The 21821-nt window shown below is 35.1% G+C and overlaps 1 protein-coding gene across 2 annotated transcripts in view; it reads left to right on the plus strand.

Moving 5' to 3' along the window:
* The window catches only part of LOC120852610 (ceramide transfer protein), a 122554-nt gene extending 100733 nt beyond the window's left edge, over window positions 1-21821 (plus strand). The window contains exons 11-19 of one of the 2 annotated variants that reach the window (XM_040225944.1): window positions 724-816; window positions 1331-1408; window positions 7653-7748; window positions 9992-10124; window positions 10945-11015; window positions 13857-13985; window positions 14973-15102; window positions 16338-16474; window positions 18759-21821. In XM_040225944.1, coding sequence (XP_040081878.1) covers window positions 724-816; window positions 1331-1408; window positions 7653-7748; window positions 9992-10124; window positions 10945-11015; window positions 13857-13985; window positions 14973-15102; window positions 16338-16465 — 858 coding nt within the window. In that variant the 3' untranslated portion in view covers window positions 16466-16474; window positions 18759-21821. The remainder of the gene's footprint in view (window positions 1-723; window positions 817-1330; window positions 1409-7652; window positions 7749-9991; window positions 10125-10944; window positions 11016-13856; window positions 13986-14972; window positions 15103-16337; window positions 16475-18758) is intronic. The other variant, XM_040225943.1, reaches the window with a different exon arrangement.

A 21821-nucleotide genomic window follows, 5' to 3' on the forward strand; every position in this document is an offset into this window, starting at 1 on the left:
AGGTAAGTTGTCTGCAACAGCGGCTGTTTGCTTTTCATGTTCATTTTATAGATCTCTATTTCCCGTTTTTTAACATGCAGAACTCTAGAAGTTTCAGTTCCTAAGTGAGTTCTCATTTTGGGTGCCAAAAATGTAGCATCTGAAAACCTATCCTTGTATTTAGTTTTTTTGGTGTTTACATTTTTTTTGGTTAGTTTTTTCCCCTTCACTGTGTTTTTCCTTTTGTTTTAATCTGGGTTATTTGGGGAAGAGTTTTGAACTGTGAGATGAAGACAAGTTAGTCTTGAGTTTTGCCACTAACCATGTAGCTCAACACTTATTGCTTAAATCCTCTGGGCCTTGGTTTTCTAATCTTTGAAACAAGTGCTAGGACAGGATGATTCAGACCCTCCCTTCTGGCTTAAAAATGCTCCTCTACTGGATATCAGTATGGTGGCTGAGTTGGAATTGAATCAATGAAAACTTCTTTAGACTTTGGAAAAAAGAAATATTCAAGGGGCTATCAATATCCTTGGTCTAAGGTTAGTGTCTTTGGAATCTGAAAGAAGAAAGTCAGGATACATCAAGTGTCAAGATTTGGCAAGACTTGTGTCTTTAGAATAGCTTCATAATTCAAATATTTATGAATACTAAACTGTTAAGTAATTAAATGTTACATTATCCACTCTTAAGTTGCAAAATACACTTTGTAACCTTCCTATTTAAAATTATATGCTTTCTTAGTCGCAGAGTGAAAAGGTCAGGTTACATTGGTCTACTTCAATGACATCTGGAGATGCCTTTTCTTCTGTGGGGACTCATAGATTTGTCCAAAAGGTAAGCTAATGCCAGAGTTTACTGAAAGTATATGCTATATTCTTCACTGTTGATGAAACTACCCTGTTACATAAGTTTTCTTCATTTTCCTGAATTTAAGTAATGAGATTTTTTTTGTTTGGTATTACATGTTTTCTTCCATAGACATCCTCCAAAAACTGTTAGAAATCTTCTTCTGAATATAATGTTCTTCCATTTTTATTTAAGGGAAAAGAAGGGTGGGGGATAGGGAATGGCTTGTCCAAAACAGTTAACCAGAAATGTGGCCAGCGATATTAAATCTTTCTTCTCTGGGGTTAATTGGTCCATATTGTATTACTGGCAGCCTGCATTCTTCATAGAAAGACTTTGGAGCGTTACACATAATAGGTGCCTGAAGTCAGCACTCGCTGCTGAGCCCGTTTCATATAGTGCTTTGTTCTCTCTCTTTATCTTGTGTTTGGAAGTTGGTACTGAATGCTCTGTTGTGCCTTTGTTCTGATTACTTGGTTTTTTCTTTGTCTGTCTCTGGTAGCCCTATAGTCGCTCTTCCTCCATGTCTTCCATTGATCTAGTCAGTGCCTCTGACGATGTTCACAGATTCAGCTCCCAGGTACTGTATGAATGTATAGCGTGGACTTGAGTCTTTCTGTGCTATATTTCAGCCTGCTTTCCCAGTTCCTAGAAGTCTTTTGATTAGGCCACTTGTTTTGGTTTGAATTTTAAATAGTAACATCAAGCATTAAACAAGCCTTCCTTATCTGCTAAACTATTTAGGCATGCATGTGCCCTTTGTATCCTCTGTTGTGAATAGCTTGGAATTTCACCACGTAGGAGGTACTCCTGAAAGATTTCAAACTGAACTGAAGCTAGTAGAAGGTATCTGGTTTTTAACTATCCTGTGATATCTGTTTCTTCAGACAGGATTCAGCAACTTTTGTGGACATGGTCTATAGAATATATTATAGCATCAAAGTGGGTTTCAAGTCTCACTTCCAATATAATTTAAAATACCTCATAATCAACAGGGAAATAACTTTTAAAATAAAATTTGTCTCATTACCATTATACGTTTTGTTGAACTGGTTGTATTTTCCTTAGGTAGATTACCCTTGGAAATGAGTATTCCTGTCCATATGATAAATCTATGGAAATTGATTTTAAATTATTTAGTATCACCATCATTTAGGAATTTAGGATAGGGATTTGGATGCATGCAGTCTCTGCCCTCATAATAAAATCAAAAGTACCAACAGAAGGATATTTTTGCATCAGCATTAGGTTAAAAAATTTTTTTTAATCTTCACATACTTGGCTTTCAACCTTGTATTTTTATGGTGATTGCATTTCGTTTGTGATATGTCATCATATGTTAAGAACCTGAACTCTAGTCAAAATGACCAAGTTTAAATCTGGTTTCCTGCATATTTGACAACTTTTCTAACTCCTCTGTGCTTTGCTTCTGTCATCTAGCTAGGACTGTGTTAGAGCTGGAACCTAGCATGTAGGAAGTGCTCAGTTAATGAGCTTTTATCATTGCCATATTATTTCTTTGAGCTAATCAAAATTATCTGCGTTATTTTTTCCTCAGTTTTCCAGTAAATGATTTTTAAAAATCAGTTTAAACCAGGTGTATGAATAAAATTTATATTAGTTTTCAATTATGCAATAAAGAAGAAAATTGTTTATGACTCAGATTTTTTTCTGACTTTTGTAGTTTTTTTCTCCTTGAACATTTTTGGGAAAGAGATATATCAGTTCCTCATCAGAAATTACCCTTAGCCAGATTTAGTACAATATTTATCACCTCCTGCTAATTCATTTATGCATGCTTTTAAAATAGTGACTTTTATTTTACAGTAAATCAGTGACCAAACTGGATAATATTGGGAGACTGGTTTATTTGCTAAGCTCCACCTTGCATTGAAATAATAAAATAACAGAGTCTTTAAAAGATATCATTACTGGTCACTATTTTCTCTTAAAATATAGAAATATACAGGCTATAAATTAAAGAAAATGTAATAAGAGCAAGAAAAGAATTTGAACTGTTTATAGGTGCCTAAGGATTAGGGCTTCAGAACCCAGACCTGGACCTTAGTTATAGAGTATATAAAACAGCTGAAAGCCTTCAGATACAAGTGAAATGTCGAGGAGCAGGTGCCCAGATTTTCACAAAACTTCCAAATGCAGCTTACTTCTTCACCTAATTTCTTGTGTAACTCAGTTGAGAAAAATCTTTCTAGTATTTTTTTTCCTAATGTACAATGCTCAAGATTGATCTGGTTCTGTTTTTAAAAGCTTTTGATTATTCTGTTCTTTTATATGCCCGAAGGGGAAATTAAGAGCAATAGCACTGAGGTCTCTTTAAGTATTTACTGTCTTGCTAAAGTATTTGTTGTCATTAGCAGACTTGGGCTCTGGCAGTTAACTATTGATTAATTTGGCTATGCCATCTACATACAAATACTGGCTCATGATCACTTTGCTCTTGTTGACATATAATGGTCATAGTCCTGCTTAAAGAGGATAATTAAAGGTAAAACTGAGATTGCCCCTGAAAATAACTTCAAATAAAATCTATGACTCTCTTAGGAAATTGGGCTTCCCTGGTAGCTCAGCTGGTAAAGAATCTGCCTGCCTGAAGGAGTGCATGGCAACCCACTCCAGTACTCTTGCCTGGAGAATCCCCATGGACAGGGGAGCCTGGCAGGCTACAGTCCATAGGGTCACAAAAAGTTGGACACGACTGAGTGACTAAGCACAGCACTAGGAAATTAGTAGTAACACATGAATCTTTTGGCAGGTGTTGGAAATGAAGTAGCCCTAAATGAAAGGGTATAGAAAGTAGGAAAGAATTAGATTCCTAAATGGATCTTTTTGGCCACATTTATTTCCATACCACAGTTACCATGTAAAGGTGTCAACTCACAGACCAAAGGAAAATAAAAAGCATCCTTAGTTGGAAAAAAAAGAGAGAAAATCAAAGGGTGGGTAGTACATCTACAGGTTAATGTATGATGAGAATCACCATTGCAAAAAAAAGTCTGAGTAAAGCTTTTGCCCACTTTTGTCCTTAATAACTTTACTGTTGTGGTAATTGTCTATTTCACCCCTCCTTTTTTTATTATATAAAATAAAATTGCTAATTACTTTTATGCTGATAAATGCTAATTTAGCTGAACTAGAATGTGGTCTAAAATAATAGATCACTATTAATATACATATTCTTTTTTCATATATATGTATATTAAGTAAAATTACATACCTCAGTAATAGTTTTTTCCTACCAATGTAGATAATTCTATATATACTGTTTTGTATAAAAACTAGCATTTTTTTGTTTTGTTCAGTAAATATAGGTCTAGATCTCCTTGTCTGTTGTATGAATATGCATGTTAGATTTACCACCTAGTATTGGACATTTATTTTCAGTTAGTCTCTATTATTTAATAAATAGTGCTGCCTAGGCCTCCCTGTATATACACCTTCTCTGTCTATACATCATGGTACATTTATCCAGTTGTTTTCCTAGAATATATTTCTAGAAGTTTTAGGACAGAGGCCGTGCACACACCTCAGCTTTTTTATTCTTATTGCGAGATTGTCCATTAGAGAAGTTGAACCAGCTACACTCCTGGGTCAGTTTTCTTTTGCTATCCTGACACTGAATATTATAATTTAGTTAACATTTGCCAGTGTGATAGACTAGAAGTGTTATTTTTGCTCCTTGACTGTTTGCGCTCTTCAGTGAATTGATTGTTCATATCATTGGCCATTTTGCTTTTAGATTAACAGTATACTGTTAATTTGTTATTAATAAATCATTGTGTCCAGCAGATTCCTTTATGACCCTGTAACAGTAAGCGTAGTTGTATTCCTTTCACATGGAGAAGAAAAAGAGGCTTAAACTCTGAGCCCTTCTGAGACTTTTGTTGATTACACTTTTGTTGTGCCATTAAAGGACAATTTTGTTTAGAGCTAGCCTTCTAAAATGGCATACTGAGTGATTGAAATGTGAAGTGAAAGAAAAGGTAAGAATTGGAGTGCCATCACCTCCAAATGTGTTTTATCACCAGTCTTTTCATAGTTTATTTGCTATGAAGATGCTGTTTATGTCAGTTTACCATTTTCAACTCAAGGTGCAAAAAACCAGGGACACGATTCCTGAAATTACACTTAGGCTAAAATTCACCCTTCTTGTTTTTAAGTGATAGATACTTCTAGTAACATTATTTTCTAGTATGTCAGACTTTGAACGTGATAAGGTAGAAATTTGGGCCAATGTTTATTCATGTCATCCAATTAAATGGTCCCTAGCGTTAGACACTTATTTTTAATATAGAGTCATAACTGGAAACAGTAAATGGAGCATCTTTATATCTGAAATATGAGTGTGGTCACAAAGACCCAAGCCATTGTCCCTGTAGTAACATTGCTACTGCATATTTTAAGATAAAATTCATTACAGTGAGATTTTACTGGTATCATCTTTCTTTGTAACCTTAATATTTTTACTTCAAGGAATATACCATAATGGATAAAGATTCCTTGGTGAAGGCTTTGAAGACATGGCTAATATAGTAATTCGGTACTTCATTAGTTTTGTTAATTTCCTAGGAGCACAGTAGTGAATACATCTTGTTTGTTTCTCTGTTGGATGTTTTCAAGCCCTCTTAAGACTTAAAACTTTTCCATAGATGCAATGGTAGCTATAATAGGAATTCTGTTGCTTCATCTATCTAGCAAGACAATATTAAAAACATTTACTGTACACTGTTTCAAACTTAAGTTACCTCCTATCAGTTTATATTTGTGGAATCTGGTAATCTGGTTTCTTTTGCATCAAAACACAAATCAAAAACAGCTTATCATTTTTCAGACATTTGAAATAACTAATTTAGGAATACTCTCCCAAATAGAAACACAATTACCTGCATATTTTTTCAACAAAAGAGCTAAATGGCACTAAAGTTCTTTTGAACAGAACTCTCTTTGTTTTTTTTAGCAGAATAAAATCCTTAACATTCTTCTTTCACAAATAATCCATTTAAAGTAGGGCCTCTTTGGGAGAAATAATTCTTTCTACCTCTGATCTCATGATAAATATAGGTGTTCTTAACTCCTAGTAGCCTACAGAAAAAGTATGTACATACCCAGATATAAAGATTTCTAAGATATCTAGAAGTGATTAAAAATAATCTCCCAGTTGTGGTGTGGCCGAGGACTAGTGCCTTAGGCCAGGCTGCTGTGGAGGCTCTATTTGTGCACGCTAACTGGGACCTGGGATTTGCTTTGCTCTTCCTAATCAGATACCTTTGGCATATAGTATCTGTAACTTGGAATTCTACATTAGTCATCCTGAACCTCTCAAAGCAGATTTCAGAATTTTAGAGACACAAAGATTTTATTCCCAGTCAGTCTTTGAAGTTATGTTTTCTAATTAAGGCTTTATAAAATTATAGATGGACTAGTAGTCATGTTTTAAAGTTTCTTCCAGTTCTCTAACTCAACACCCTTCACACCAAAGATTATGGATAAAGAAATAAGTTACTATGTAACATTTATTTAGTACAAATGTAGATTGTAGAATTTCAGCCTACACACTGTTACCAAAAACTTTTCTGATGATCATTGCCAATTAAAGAGACATTTTTAGTCATAACTACTTTCAGTAATTATGAAGCCAAAAATGCCTTCCGAAATCCAGGAAACTTGGTGTACACATCACAATAACATAGTGATAACATCCTTATATGCAGAAAAATGATATCTTCAAAGTGACTAATTTTAAGAGCTCTGCCTCCAAATCATTAATGTATTTAATTCAAAATACATGTAAAGCTAGTTCTTATGTTTCCCTAATGAATGTAATAGACTTTATGTAAAACAAGTTGTTAAACTTAGGAATAAATCTTAAAATTGAAGCATAATATACATATTTTTCAATTCTTTTCTGCCTTTTTTTAATATTCTATAAAACAAAATTATGAGTAAAAGTTAAGAAAATAGGACTTAGAAACTGTCTGTGTAGATGGAAAAGGTGCCAGTTCCTTCAGAGACAATCTGTTTATCACTTCATTTCTGTTTATAAACATGTTTCATATTAGAAAGTTTTCCAGAGAACACTTAAATGAGATCTTACCAATTAATCTGATTGAGGATTCTGGGAATAAGAACTATTTGACTCTATTTATAAAAGATGTGTCAGGATAATTTGATAGTTAAAAGCAGAGGTTGCAATTTAAATGTAGTAAAAGAAATTTAGTTAGAAATTTAGACAGAATGTAGAATAATGAAATGAAATCAGATATACGGAGAGGTTGGTTATTTTTTAAGCTGGCTTATATTCATGATAAAAGAGGAGTTGAGTATAATAACAAAAATTTTCTTTTTGTAGAGAAGTCTTGACACACAACAAGCTTTCTAATATCTCTGTGTAGTATTTAACTACAGAAACACTGGACTAGATGGTCTCTTTGTGACCCTTTTACGCTTAATGCTCCATGATTTTATGCTTTAAGACATTATCTCTGTAAGAATACATATTGTAGGAAAGGAAGGAGTAGTTCTTTTTTTCAGAAAACACGTATTTTGGTCACTTGATGGACATTAGGCCAGTGTTAAGCAGAGTGAAGCACCTTCTTTCCCCACATTTCTCTTTTCTGTCATTAACCTGGATATGATATCTGGAATGTGGACTAAAACTCTTCAACACTGTATAAAGCCTACTAACCTTTGTGCATTTGGTTGCTTAGCTTTCTAAAAACATCATTTCTGAACTGAAATAACTGAATACCATTCTGTTTTAGAGGTTACTGGATATGGATTCTTACGGTTCTGTTTTTCTTTTTAAGGTTGAAGAGATGGTGCAGAACCATATGACCTATTCATTGCAGGATGTAGGTGGGGATGCCAACTGGCAGTTGGTTGTAGAAGAAGGGGAGATGAAGGTAATTCCCTCCAGGCTAATTGCCACCCGTTGCAGTCATACTGTATTATTATTATTGATCTAAGTAAGATAGCACTTACAGTTTTCTTTTAAGTGAACTATTACGTATGATTGAAGAAGCTCTAAATACTGAGAAATAAAATGTCTCTTTGCTTTCCTGGTTTAGCTTTTACATAATTTTTTATGATCATAGTATAAATCTGTACACAGATTTTTCTATTTTACCGTGGCCTTGGAGAAAATGGGTTTTGATATGAACAGGTCACAATTAGCTAATGACTCTCTGGATATTTCTCTCCCTTTAAATATACTGAATGTTGTGCCCAGGTGTTAACTTTTTTCCCTCTTTGGTCTGTACCTCACTTCTTGTTCTTTCTCTCACTGCTTCTTTTTTTTGGACATTGATTAGCTAATCTTGCTCATATCCCTAGCGTAAGAGAGTAAGAGCAAGGGACAAGAGACTGAGTGTTCAGTTGAAAACCAACAACAGTATCGTTGAATTTTGGATTACTTCATGCCCAAGGCACAATGCTAAAGATAAACAGATATTTAATAAGACTCCCTCCAAGCTGAAACTTTGGTTGGAAGGAGGATATTGACATTTAAAAATACAACTATTTAGCTCTACCAGATAATATTGAATGAAAAGTACAGATGAATAGTGGAGGAAAATGGAAAGAGATCTCAGATTTGAGACAGATTGTTTAACATCAAGGACTATGACTAGAAATGGAAACAAGGTTATTCCAAAGGTGAGGTGAGGGCATTTATATTCAGGAGTTTTGTATAGATTTTTGACCACAGTTATTCTCACAAGTGAGATACAGTATTAGATGTTGGAGTTTACTCTCCTCCTGAATAGGGAACAAATTAAGAAATCAGAGGAGATAAGCAAATGAGAGACCAGTATGTTAGTTATAATTCTGAAAATCTGATTAGAGAACATAAAGACCAGCTGTCACGAGGTCTTACTAGTATGTTACCCCAGAATGAAACATAATATTTCTGACATAACTAGCTAATCAGAGGCCTTCCCCCACAAGAGCATGCCCCAGAAGCAGACCAGCATACGTCCTGCCCACAGGAGAAGGGGTCCAGCCAAGCCTGCCTGACTCTCCTGTGTTCACCATTCAGGTGTCCCTGTTTCCCCCCCAAGGAGGGAGAAGTGAAAGGGTGAGGAGAAGCCAGGAGTCACCGTCTAAGTGGAGGTCCTTCACCTAAAGTGAGTGGTAGAGAAAAAGTGCTCCTACAACTTTAGAGAGAGAGTCATTGGGGCTGGTTTATGCAGTATATAAAATAACCCACTAAACAGAATGTGTTATTGTCTGTAGCAGTGAGCTAGCCATTGTATACAGAGTGACATTTTAGAAGGACTAGGCTCATAGGGATATGAAACTAGAGACCACTTAGGAGATTCAGGTACAAGGTGATGAAAAACCTACCTTAAAAAGATACACAGTAGTAGAAAAGTCAAGTTTTAGATGTCTTACAGATTACTAATAAGCTTAAAAGCTATGTGAAATGTAAGGGAGGAAATCAGAAGTCTAGAGTTTCCAGTTTTGGTTACTGGAAAAATATTATCAGTCCTAATAACATAAATAAATATGTAAGGAAAGGTACTTTAGAGAGAAATTAGGTGAAATGCCTATCAGTGTCCGGCCCCATAGGCACTCCATAAATTGAGAGCTGGTTTCCTCTGTGATAACCTGTTTATTTTTCAAAGAACTTACTACAGAGAGCTGTCTAAAGTACCAAATCCTCTATAATTTTGAAGTAATTAATTTTGTTCAGGAGTTTATACAGTCTCAGTATTTAAAGCAAGATAGATCTTAAGGCATGCAACCTCAGTATTTAAAAACAAAGATATCATTGATCTTTATGCGATGTTAGCATTCCATCATTGGTTCAACAAATAATTGAGTGCCTTCTGTGTTTCAGATACTGTTCTAAATGATGGGGATACAGCAGTGAACATATTATCCCTAAGGAGATAATGTTCTAACCAGCTGTATTTGGCCTTCTTAGCCATGATGAATAGTCTTTGAGAATGTTCAGTAAATAATGTCTAATTTAAATTGATGTATTTGTAGCTCTCACTCATTACATTTGCATACTTTGGAATTGTAGTGTTAAATATTTTTATGTATTGTCTTTGTTAATAATTTGAAATTTTAATTTTTCTTTTGGCAGAATGTTTATGTTCCATAAGTGTTTTTCAAACATGTTTTAAAATATATCCTCTAGGTATATAGAAGAGAAGTAGAAGAAAATGGGATTGTTCTGGATCCTCTGAAAGCTACCCATGCAGTTAAAGGCGTTACAGGACACGAGGTCTGCAATTACTTCTGGAATGTTGATGTTCGCAATGATTGGGAAAGTAAGCTGCCATTATTATATTTTGATAGTTTTTAATTTTAAATTAAATACCAAATCTAACCTGGTCTTCTTAATCTGAGCTATAGTTTTCAAAGTCATAAAAACTCCAGATAGTTAGAGAAACTATCTGGAGAATCATAGAGGGGACTGATAATACCTGAGCTTTTCATTGTACAAAATGCTTCTCAGTGAATTACAGCATTAATCCACTACAGTCCTGTGTGATAGGTAGGTAATAAAGTAAAATTCAGATAGCCTAAGTGACACGTTAAAGACCACAGAACTAGTTAGTGGAAAAGCCAAAGCTAAAATAAAAGGTTTCTATTTTATCATCTTTTTTTTTTTTTCTATGCTGTTTATGTGATAAATTGTAGATTAAGAGGGGGCTGTGAGGGGAGTGGTGTCAGGGGAGGGGCGGGGTGGTGTTCTCCTCAGGCTTACAAACATAGTCACCTAAACCTAGGTGAACAGCTTTTTCAGCTTCAGTAAATTAAGGATGATAAGAGAGGGAAGAGGTCATGGTGTTAGGGAATAATTTGTGCCCTAGTAATGAAGCCATGATTAGAATTGCTTTCTTGCAGTGGGAGCTGGATACTGGGCCCCCCAAAAAATGAGGTTTCCTGGTGATTAGATCTCATTGCCACCATCTATAACCCCTAATACTAAATACATATAAACTCCCTTCCATGTGGATGTAGCCTCAGTAGAGCAAGATCCTGTTCATTTTACTATAATGTCCATGCATAATGTAAGTGAATTAGTCACATACTAGGAAACAGTAATACGTTTTTTTGACTACTAACATTTTCTCTTCATTGCAGCAACTATAGAAAACTTTCATGTGGTGGAAACATTAGCTGATAATGCAATCATCATTTATCAAACGCACAAGGTAAATATCTTTTAATCCCAACAGGATTCCAGCGTAGTTTGAACAGAGACATATAAAATACTCTCTAAAGTAAAATTTGGCAGGAATTAAGTTGCACAAAAAGATTCAAAGACTTTATTAATCACGAATTTCATGTATTCGAAAAGTAAATCAGATTATTTCAACATTTCTGCTTTAAAGCAGAAATGGATGCAAGTACAAACCTGAAAAATATCCAAAACATTATGTTTGATGACGATATATAGTAAGTCTGGAGAAGAAAGTACTCAAATCTATTTAAATGTTTTTCTAGTATCTAGTCTCTAGAGGAAATAAATGAGTGACCAAATATGAATTGGTTTCCTGCGACAGTAATAGAAGAATGGAAAGTATGTTATTAGTCTGTGTTAAGACTCAAAAGTGAACATTCTAAATGGATTATCTGATACCAGGGAAAAATTGCTGAGCATCAACTATTGAGAGGTTGTTGGTCATGCCCCAGAACACAAAGAAACATTGTCACTTAAATTGGTTTCCTTTCACTCCATTTCTTCCTCTGTTAATCTAAATATTTAAATTAGAGAATATTTCTCTTAACTTATTCTGCTCTATTTCCATTCTTAACATTGCCAAATATTATGTTGAACAAACAATAATAAAATTTTGGAGAGATCCAGCAAAATCAGTTTTGTATGTTATATAAGAAACATGATGATTCAGTAAGTACTTCATTTTTCTTTTTAGAATAATTTTTGAGTTGAATATTTGATAATATTTCCAGTTTTGTTATGTATTTCTTGAGCTAGTCTTGTTATCTGAGGCATGTAATATTTAATGACTCTGACTTAGGCTTCATTTACATGACAACTACTCAAAGGCATAACAATGAAGATTCTGTTTTAACTTACTGATTTAGGGGGTTTAAAGTAGAGTCTGAAATTTAATAGACTTTAAAATATTAGTCACTCTATAATTTGCAGTGAAAATAAATGACCAGTCATTTAGAATCAGAAGGCTCTTATTTTCTAAAGATAATTGATCCTGGAAAATGGGCTGCAGAAATTATTTTGCTTGTTAAGTAGTAGATGGAGAGGAGGAGTATATAGCTCATATTAGGATTATTTCTGGAAGACTACAACTAAAGATTATTAAAGTAATGTATTTTATATATAACAGAATTTAAGTTACAGTTGTAGTTAGTTGAATAAATGAATTGTCCTGGCATAATTTTTTCAACAAAATCCAGTAATAATAGGGTTTCCCTGGTAGCTTAGTTGGTAAAGAATCTGCCTGCAATTTAGCAGAGACCCTGGTTCAATTCCTGGATCAGGAAGATCCGCTGGAGAAGAGATAGGCTACCCACTCCATTATTCTTGGGCTTCCCCTTGTGGCTCAGCTAGTAAAGAATCCACCTGCAATGCAGGAAACCTGGGTTTGATTCCTGGGTTGGGAAGACCCTCTGAAGAAGGGAAAGGCCACCCTCTCCAGTGTTCTGGCCTGGAGAGTTCCGTGGACTGTATGGTCCATGGGGTCACAAAGAGTTGGACACGACTGAGTGACTTTCACTTACCCTTATCACTTATCCAGTAATAATAGAATTCTTTCTCTTTAAATTTGGCTTCTTTCATAATACAGTCTTAAAGAGTGCTACTCATCTCTTGATACTTAAGTCATTCTCTTCGAATTTCTGTCTTATCATCATCCTTATTTGCATTCATTAGTTCTTATATGGCCACATTTTCATTTGTTTAATGGCATCACATACATTTGCCCAGCACTACTTCATGAAATTTTGTGTCTTTAAACGATGAACCATTTCCCTTTGCAAATGATTTGGGTTGTATTGACACCGAGTTGTTGACTGCTTATTAAATTCAGCAATCAGGAAAGACTGCATATTTTCTCTCAGTTACAAGTATGTAGTCCAGTTTGCAGAGACCTAGATTCCATGTCATTTCAACAGTATGTTTTTCCTTGCATACCGTGAAGTTGGAAGATTCAGTCGAGTTCTTCAGATATGATTTTGATATCAGTGGAGCACCATCTTCTTTGCTCTGAACAGTTAAACAGAGGCATAGTACTCTACTTAAAAATGGTCTCATGGCTGTGGGAGGGGCTGATGGGGAGCGATTGCTTAATGGGTATAGACTTTCTGTTGGGAGTGATGACACATTTAGAGCAAGTGGTGGTGTTTTCATAACATTGTAAAAATAATTAAGGCCAGTCAATTGTACACTTAAAAATTATAGCATTTTATGTTAGGTATATGTTACCAAATTTAAAGAGAACTATAAATAGCAGAACGTTATTCTTTTGGTATATTCTGCAAAGCCATTATTAACTCAGTTTTCATAATCAAATCCTTTGGTGGGTGCTTTCCATTTAAAATCTGACAAGTATTACCTTATACTAAAACATTTTATTAGTCTTACATTTGTTTTTTTGTTAGTTCCATATTAAATGTAAATAAAAAGTACTTCAAATTTTCAGGACTTCCCTTGACAGTCTAATGGTTAAAACTCCACGCTTCCACTGAAGGGGGTGTAGGTTCGATCCCTCGTTGATGAACTAAGATGCATGCTGTGAGAAAGGGAAAGGCGCTCAGCTGTGGCCAACTCTCTGTGACCCCATGGACTATACAGTCCATGGAATTCTCCAGGCCAGAACACTGGAGTAGGTAGCCTTTCCCCTCTTCAGGGGGTCTTCCCAACCCAGGGATCCAATCCAGGCCTCCCACATTGCACGCAGATTCTTTACCAACTGAGCTATCAGGGAAGCCCAAGAAAACGAGTGGGTGGCGAAGCCAAAAAGAACACCAAAAACGGAGTTTAGACTTTCAAAATATTTGTACTTCTTCCACAGAGAGTGTGGCCAGCTTCTCAGCGGGATGTCTTGTATCTTTCTGCCATTCGAAAGATACCAGCTTTGAATGAAAATGACCCGGAGACTTGGATAGTTTGTAATTTTTCTGTAGATCACAGCAGTGCTCCTGTAAGTACAGTGTATAAACGTGTTATAATTGTACAATATAAAGTTAAATACACAACACAGTACAGGGCAGAAGTGATCAGCACACACCACGCGTAAAGATTTGATAATGCTTCTTAAATTTTTGTTTATTAAAGTTGGCTTCTTGGAAGAGTACAGCTAGTAGTGTTATCTGAGAGCAACAGTCATGCCATGAAATCCCAGCAGGACTGTTTTCCTTTCCTCTTGAGGGTTGATGATGCAGCTGGATGGGTCACTGGGTAGGCTGCTTCTCACAGTTGCCTGAAGCCATGATCAACTGCAGGCAAAGCCGCTGTGGTTTCTATCTCATGTTAGCTACTTTTACTATTTATGAGGAGGGAAGACGTTCCTGATGTCAAATCAGCTTGGCATCTATTCTTTTGTTTTTCAAGAGACAAAGTTTAATGTATGCACACAGTTTTATGTGTAATACAGCATCACACCATGTAGGGCATTTGCTCTTATTTTATACATGCAGAAATGTTTGAAACACTTCTTATGGCTATAAAACAGAACATAGAAAAATGAACAGGAGTATATTCAGTACTTACAATAAGTGATATAATAAAGAATATAGAGTACTACTTTCCTTTCCAATACTTCAAAAGATGTATTAATATATATAGTTTTTTTCTTTAACAAGTAACATCACAAATGATCACATCTTCACATGCTTGGAGTATTATTTATATTCAGTGCAAGACTATTTTCATTTTTCATACACAATTTTTTTTTTCTAGTTTTGTGACAATGCAACCTTTAATCCATTCAAGTAACTTCAACCCCACACCCCACGGTTGCTGTCTCCCAGCATTCAGACATTGGCATGTGTCTTTTATTGGTGCATATAAGATTTTGTTGGAGATAATGAGTTATAATTTTGGTTAACTTAATGTAGAATTAGACCAGAAGAGGTTACAAAATACTGGATATCTGTTACACTGGTGGTGTTATTTTTTCCTTTGGCAGCTAAATAATCGATGTGTCCGTGCCAAAATAAACATTGCTATGATTTGTCAGACCTTGGTGAGCCCCCCCGAGGGAAACCAGGAGATTAGCAGGGACAACATTCTATGCAAGATTACATATGTGGCCAATGGTATGTATTTTGTTTTTGGTGTTTGGTCATATGGATGTTTTTCTTAGGATCTACATGATAACTGACAGTTTGGACAAATACCATTTACAAATGTCATTTTAGTTTTTATCTATTAGATTTAGTAATTTTTAACTTGGAGAGATATATATCAAAATTATTGGGACTCTTTCAAAATATACATGTCTGAATAACTACTGTATCAGAATTTCTGAAGCTCAGGCTGGAAAGGTAAATTTGTAAACTTCATCTTTAGATCACTATTACATGTACAGTTTTAAGAACCATTTTATTAGATATATGTCTTATAGAATATTTGTGTAGTTAGGAATATAAGCAACAGTGAGAAAAGAAATAAACACTTATTTTTTTCCCAAATTTTCAAAGACCATTTAGTGACTTAGAAAAATGTTTATAACTTAAAGTTAAGTGGGATGAGAAAAAGCACATAAAATACCATTTCAGTAAATTTTAAAAGAAGAAAATATGTACATATGAAAAGTTAAAAAGAAATGCTAATACTGACTTGTTGCTTGGTTGTTGGATTACCGGAAATTGTTGTTTTCTTCTTTTTCACTTTATAATTTTGGGTTTTTGTAAAATAATAGTTGTGTAAAATATTATGCTAGTTTCAGGTGAATAGTTATTTTTCTTATTGTCAGACTTTTTAGTTTTCTAAATCTTTGTTCCCTTATCCTTTAGTAGCTGCTAGTTGCAAAGAGTCAGACACGACTGAAGCAACTTAGCAGCAGCAGCAGTGATGTATTTATTTCACACTGGCCTAGGGCTGGACAGCCCTGTTAATCACTTTTAATGGTTCCTCACTCCACTCATTTCCTACCTGCAGTAAACTAGAGTCCCTCTAATCAAATGTTCAAACCTTCTTTATACAGAACCATCATTGCTGGTATGTTTACAGAGACAGTTATGCCTGAGCAAGTTACTATTTGATTGTAATAGAGTTTAATTAATAAATCTGCCTTTAGTAAAGTGCTGCTGTACTAATATTTGCATATAGTTCAGGAAACCAAGAACATTTTAGAACAGTAATAAATGCTTTCTAATTTGTTACCTGTTCTCATCTGGTGGTTGATACAGTACTAAGGACTGAGTGGTCAAGACTTTTTAAGAGGTGCTGTTTCAATGTGAGGAATATTTTTTTTAAAGCAGAAGAACAAAATGAGTGCTTCATGTTTGGGGAATTACTTTAACAGTTTGCATTTTCCTTTGTCTCACAGTAAACCCTGGAGGATGGGCACCAGCCTCAGTGTTAAGGGCAGTGGCAAAGCGAGAATATCCAAAGTTTCTAAAGCGTTTTACTTCTTACGTACAAGAAAAAACTGCAGGAAAACCTATTTTGTTCTAGTATTAACAGGTACTGGAAAATATATTTTATCCTTTTTTTTAAACTTTATTTGATTAACATGGCTCTTGCAGACATAATAAGTAAGTACAATTTCCCTTATTTTTCCCTTCCCAGAAAATACTTTTGGGTTTTTGTATATTCTTCCAGGCTTGTATGTATGTACTAACATATACCTTTGATTTTTTTTCCCCAGAGTATTGTCTTGCAGCTTGCTTTTTCTGTTTAATATATCTTGACTATTAGGACATGGAAAGATAAAACTTATATCATTCTTTTAACATTCTTTTAACATCTGTTATATAAATGTAAAATTTATTAAGCACTGGCCCATGTTAATGTCTGGCTGGCTCCATATTTTTATTGTCAAATAATGCTGCACTGAATATCTTTGCACTAGGCACCGAAATTTTTTTTTTTTTTTTAGTAAGTGGTATGTTAGCATGGTTCAGAAGTCAAAAGTTTGAAAAGTACACAGTAAAGTTTATCCCCTGTCTCCTAATCACCCAGTTTTGCACCATCACCACATACGCCCACATACCACAGTGTATAGCTGCTACTCGTAGTTTCTTGTGTTTTTCCAGAAGTGTTTTATTTTCACTTGAATAAGCAAGTACAAGTGTATTCCTGCCATACAGACACCTTTATTGTTATTGGTAAAAGGCTGCATACTGTAAGTGGGTTCTGCATCTTGCTTTTCTTAAGCTTTATCTTGAAGGTCTTTCCACGTTGGTGCAAAGCTGCTTTATTCTTTTTTTTATGGCTGTGTAGAATCCCATTGTATGGATGCACATACATTTATCTAACCAGTTCTCCACTTGCAGATGTTAAAGTTGCTTCTAGCTTTTGCTGGAGCAAACAATATTGCAGTCATATCCATGTGTCATTTAGTTTGTGAGTAAATTACTAGCCATGGCACTGCTGGCACTTCAGATGTCTTGTACGTTTGTAATTCAGATAGTGCCCTCTGTAGAGGTTGTATTAGTTTACCATCTCACCAACACTAACATGTCGGGAGTACTGTTTCTCTGACAATCACACAGCGTAGGAAATAAACCTTTCTGATTTTTTCCAACTCGATAGGTGAGAAATATTCTCCCAGTGCAATTTATAGTCCTCTTGGGAGTTCCCTGCTGGCCTAGTAGTTAGGATTCTAGGCTCTCACCGCCCTGGCCCAGCTTCAGTCAGTCCTTGGACGGGGAACTGAGATTCCACAAGCCACGTGGCACGGCCAAAAAAAAAAATTATAGTCCTCTTGTTACACATGAGTTCTAGCATCTTTGCATCCAGTTGAGAACTACTTCTATAATTGTCTGATTTCTGATTCTGTTTATATTGCTACTTTTTTTTTTTTTTTTAAAGGCTTAGTTTACTTTCAGACACCAACACAGGGATTATTGTATTGAAGTCTCAGATATGTAGCTTTTCCCAGGAAAATAAGTTACATGAAAATGTTAAACAGGTTCTGGTCTTCTCTGAATGGTTAGTGTTTGGGACAAAGTCTGACCTTTGAAGGAGTCTCTTAAAGCATAAGTATACTACCTAAATGCAGTATTTTTAGAATATCTTATATAGTGTACGTGTGTGTATAAAGACAGAACTGGGCTCTCTGAGTCCAGATTGAACTTCTTTCTGACAGAAAATCGGATTTTCATTTACCTACATTAAATCTTCATTAACCTAAAGTTACGGTTTGTTTCATAGTAATTTGGGGAGATGTATGTGTGAACTAGATCCTAGCATTGAAACCTTAGGAAAGCTACCATTATTAGTTTGATGATGAAGAAATAGTAACTTTCAATAGTGTATATCATCTTTAGAGAAATTCCATAAAGAAGGCCCAAAGATATTTAAAATTTAGAACCCTTAACTCATTTGACAAGGTATTTCTTAAGATCAGGCAGTCCTCTTTCCCATAGCCTAAGTAAATTCTTGGTACTGTATAGCATAGGTTATACTGAACAAAGGAAGACAAACTAAGACAAAGGAAGTTCCGGTCTGTGGGGTGCAGATCCAGAGACCTCTGCTTGATTCCCTTTTCGCTTCTGTAGCACATTGTCTTTCTTGATTTTTTCTAGCCTTCACAAGATTTCTTATGCCTCCTTTTCTGATGATACGTTTCAAATAATGTAAAGTTAATAATTCCTTAAGGCAAAAAGTCCTTAAAATATAAAACTTCAGTAGAGATTCTGTGCATGATGGGTTCAGAAGGAAGGAGAAGTCTGTTCTGGTAGTCCCGCCGCTGTTAGTGGTCATATAGTATTGAATGTTTTACTTGTTATTTTCTTTCCTACAGTGACTGAAGCAAGGCTGTGTGACATTCCATGTTGGAGGAAAAAAGTTAAAAAACAAAATTGAATGCTCTAAGCTGGAACATAGGATCTATAGCCTTGTATGTGGCCCAACACCTTGGCCTTGTGTTCAAAAATGAAGAAATACCGCAATAGCAAAGCTGAACATCTTAACACTAGCTGTCTTCTGCTAGATCTCCTTGCTCAGCATATAACTATAAATACATGTAAAATTACATGTATATGCCTATATTTTTATTTGCTTGCTCCTAAAAGAGAAAAAAAAATCAACTTTGAATCACAACTAGGAATTGATGCTTTAATTTTTGGAAACTTTTTCAGAATTTTTAATTTACTGTGGTTCGGCCTGAGACCCTCAGTTGTGTCAGGCTCCGTGCGCAGAGGAAAAGCACACAAGTTGGACGCACATGGGGCACGTGCTTTCTGTGCGCCAGGTGCCTGGATGGGGTTCTTTTTTTAGGCCCACAGTCAAGTCTGTGTCTGGAATTTTTTGACTTTTTTGCTTTGTATAATCATAGAATTCGTTGCTGCTGATTTCTATAATAATTCATGTTGTTATGTACAGTGTCTCTTAATAACTGAGGGCTGTCAATAACGTGTGATTTCGCCTTTTCTATAGTCTTACTCCCATGAAGAACCTTGGTTCTGATGGAGAAAGAGTGAAAAGCTTTATTTTTTTCTCCAGATATCTTTATATTTCTATTGTATTTTTAGTTGTGTACTGTGTGCTACAGGTTTTTTTCAGTTTATTACAAACACAATTTGGTAATTCCTGAATTGGTTCTGTCTGCCTCCAAACAGAAACACCTGTACAACCTTACTAGGTATAAACTACTTTCTGGTAAAACGGTCAGAATAAAATGAGCTCATGTTTTCCTGACACACATGAGAGGGCATACGGTATTGTTCCAGCAAATCTCACTGTTTGACGTTTGATCCAGTATTTCTAGTATTCAGTAACGTATGTTTGTTCATTCTAATTTGGGTTGGTTTAAAAGCTATGTTACAAGATAGGCATAGAAAATGTGGGTATCACTCCTGTTTGCCTCTTGATCAGAAACTTTAGCAGGGCAGAAAATAAGTCAGTGTGATTCGAACTGAAATTCTTTCTTGAGTTGCTGTAAGAAATTAAGTGTAAAATACCTTTTTTAGTTTTAGGCCTCCCTCTTTGAAAACCTTGACACATGGAGTTGAGGCAGGGAATGGAACTCATTGAAGTAGAAATGACTGCCCACTTCAGAATCTTCATTTTGTTTATACACAAGTGTGCTTACATAAATCAGAAGCATTTTGTAGATGCTTTGCTCACTTGTTCATCTCTATAGAAACACAGAAATCAGACCCATTTTGTAAAGCAGAAAGTCATGTCACATGGAACATGTCCTGTATATATTTCATACATGGTAATGGAGTCTTAATGATAAATGCAAGGTGATAACTTAATGATGGGATTAGTCTGATCACTTATATACACAATCCTGGAAGTTAATTACTTGCATCAGATATAGTGGTATTTATTATTCTGTACAGAGAGAAAAATACATATAAAGCATAATGCTCACATTACATGCACGCAGATTTCATGCTCCATAAATCTTTTCTATTTTTTAATTTACCTTTCTCTAAATGATGTGCATGGAATATGCCTTATTACAGAAAAAAGCCGTTCATAATTTGACTACGTGGAGAAGTGCCTATATGGTGGTAATGCTAGTTAAGGCAAATAAAACAAGTTATCTTATCAGTTTACTACATCACCGTTAATATTTTATATCGTGATGTTTAAGAAAGAAAAATTTATACCTCAAATGTGTATTTTATTTCACAATCAGTTCTGCAATTGGGATGGGAGGGTTGGGGAGGGAAGGTTTATTCACCACAGCCACTGATGGGAATCTTCAAAAATACTCTATATGCCCACTATAAATGTTCCTCTGCTTGCCATTTCTCATAACTATCATGACTAAATTGGATAGCTTTATTTTACAAAGGTATGGACAGTTTACAGAGCAGTGTCTAAGTCTTCATTAGTGGCATTTGCACTAAATGATATACTTTTGCAATTCTGTAAATAAAATGATTACACTAAAAATATTTGTATTAAAAAAAGAAAAGAAAAAGATACATTTTATCTTCAGATAATTGCACTGGAACTTCACTAGGGTTAATCCTGCCCAACCAGGTTTAGAAAATGAGTTAGGGAATATGAAGGAAGTTTAAAAGAAATCAAAATTTGGAGCTGTACTAGCTCTTTAGACCACATTCAGACCCTCTAGAATTATTTCCATATGGCTAATTCCAACATGCTGAATATACATGATGTTTTCTTATCTACCGTTATTTCCTACTTATCTTCCCCAAGCCCAAAAAAAAAAGAAAAGATTTTACTCTTTTCTACTCAGTTGCTCTTTTGTACTGTGATAGAAACATGAAAAGTACTGGCGATGAGGGGGTTTGTCCCTGAGTTCACACTGTACAGTTCAGGAGAGCATGGTGTTTCACTTGAAATTCAGGAGTCCTGATTTTGAGGTAGAGGGTATGTCATAGCAGCTCTTGATTTGGGTTCGCCACAGGGGGAGCCAGACCAAGGAGGGCGGTGACTGGGAGGAATGTAACAATACAAAAGAAGGAATGGGAGGAATGAGGTTCCCATTTCTTCAGTTTCATCAACTAATTTGTACTCCTACAACATCAGTGTCCATTGCTATTGAGAAAATTTTAGTTGGGCTGAGCTGGTTCTCTTGTGAAATTGTGCTGGTTATCTTTAAACTTAATTAGTTGTTGTCCAGTTAAACACTTTTCACCAGTATTTCATCCAGAAGTTGTACAGACAGTGTATTTCGATTATTGTCATTGTTCATCTACAAACTCAAAACATAATCATTTTACGTACCTTGGGAGTGTGTAGAGTGTAACTATTCTAAATAGCTTTATGATCCTGATGATGTTTTTAAAAAATAATAAAGTTGGATCTTCCATGTTACAATCACAAAATTAAAACCAGTATTTAAAAGTGGAAAAGTATTAAAATATTATGGACAAATATG

This window comes from Oryx dammah, unplaced genomic scaffold (assembly GCF_014754425.2).
Source record: "Oryx dammah isolate SB20612 unplaced genomic scaffold, SCBI_Odam_1.1 HiC_scaffold_26, whole genome shotgun sequence".
In the NCBI taxonomy this organism is placed as follows: domain Eukaryota; kingdom Metazoa; phylum Chordata; class Mammalia; order Artiodactyla; family Bovidae; genus Oryx; species Oryx dammah.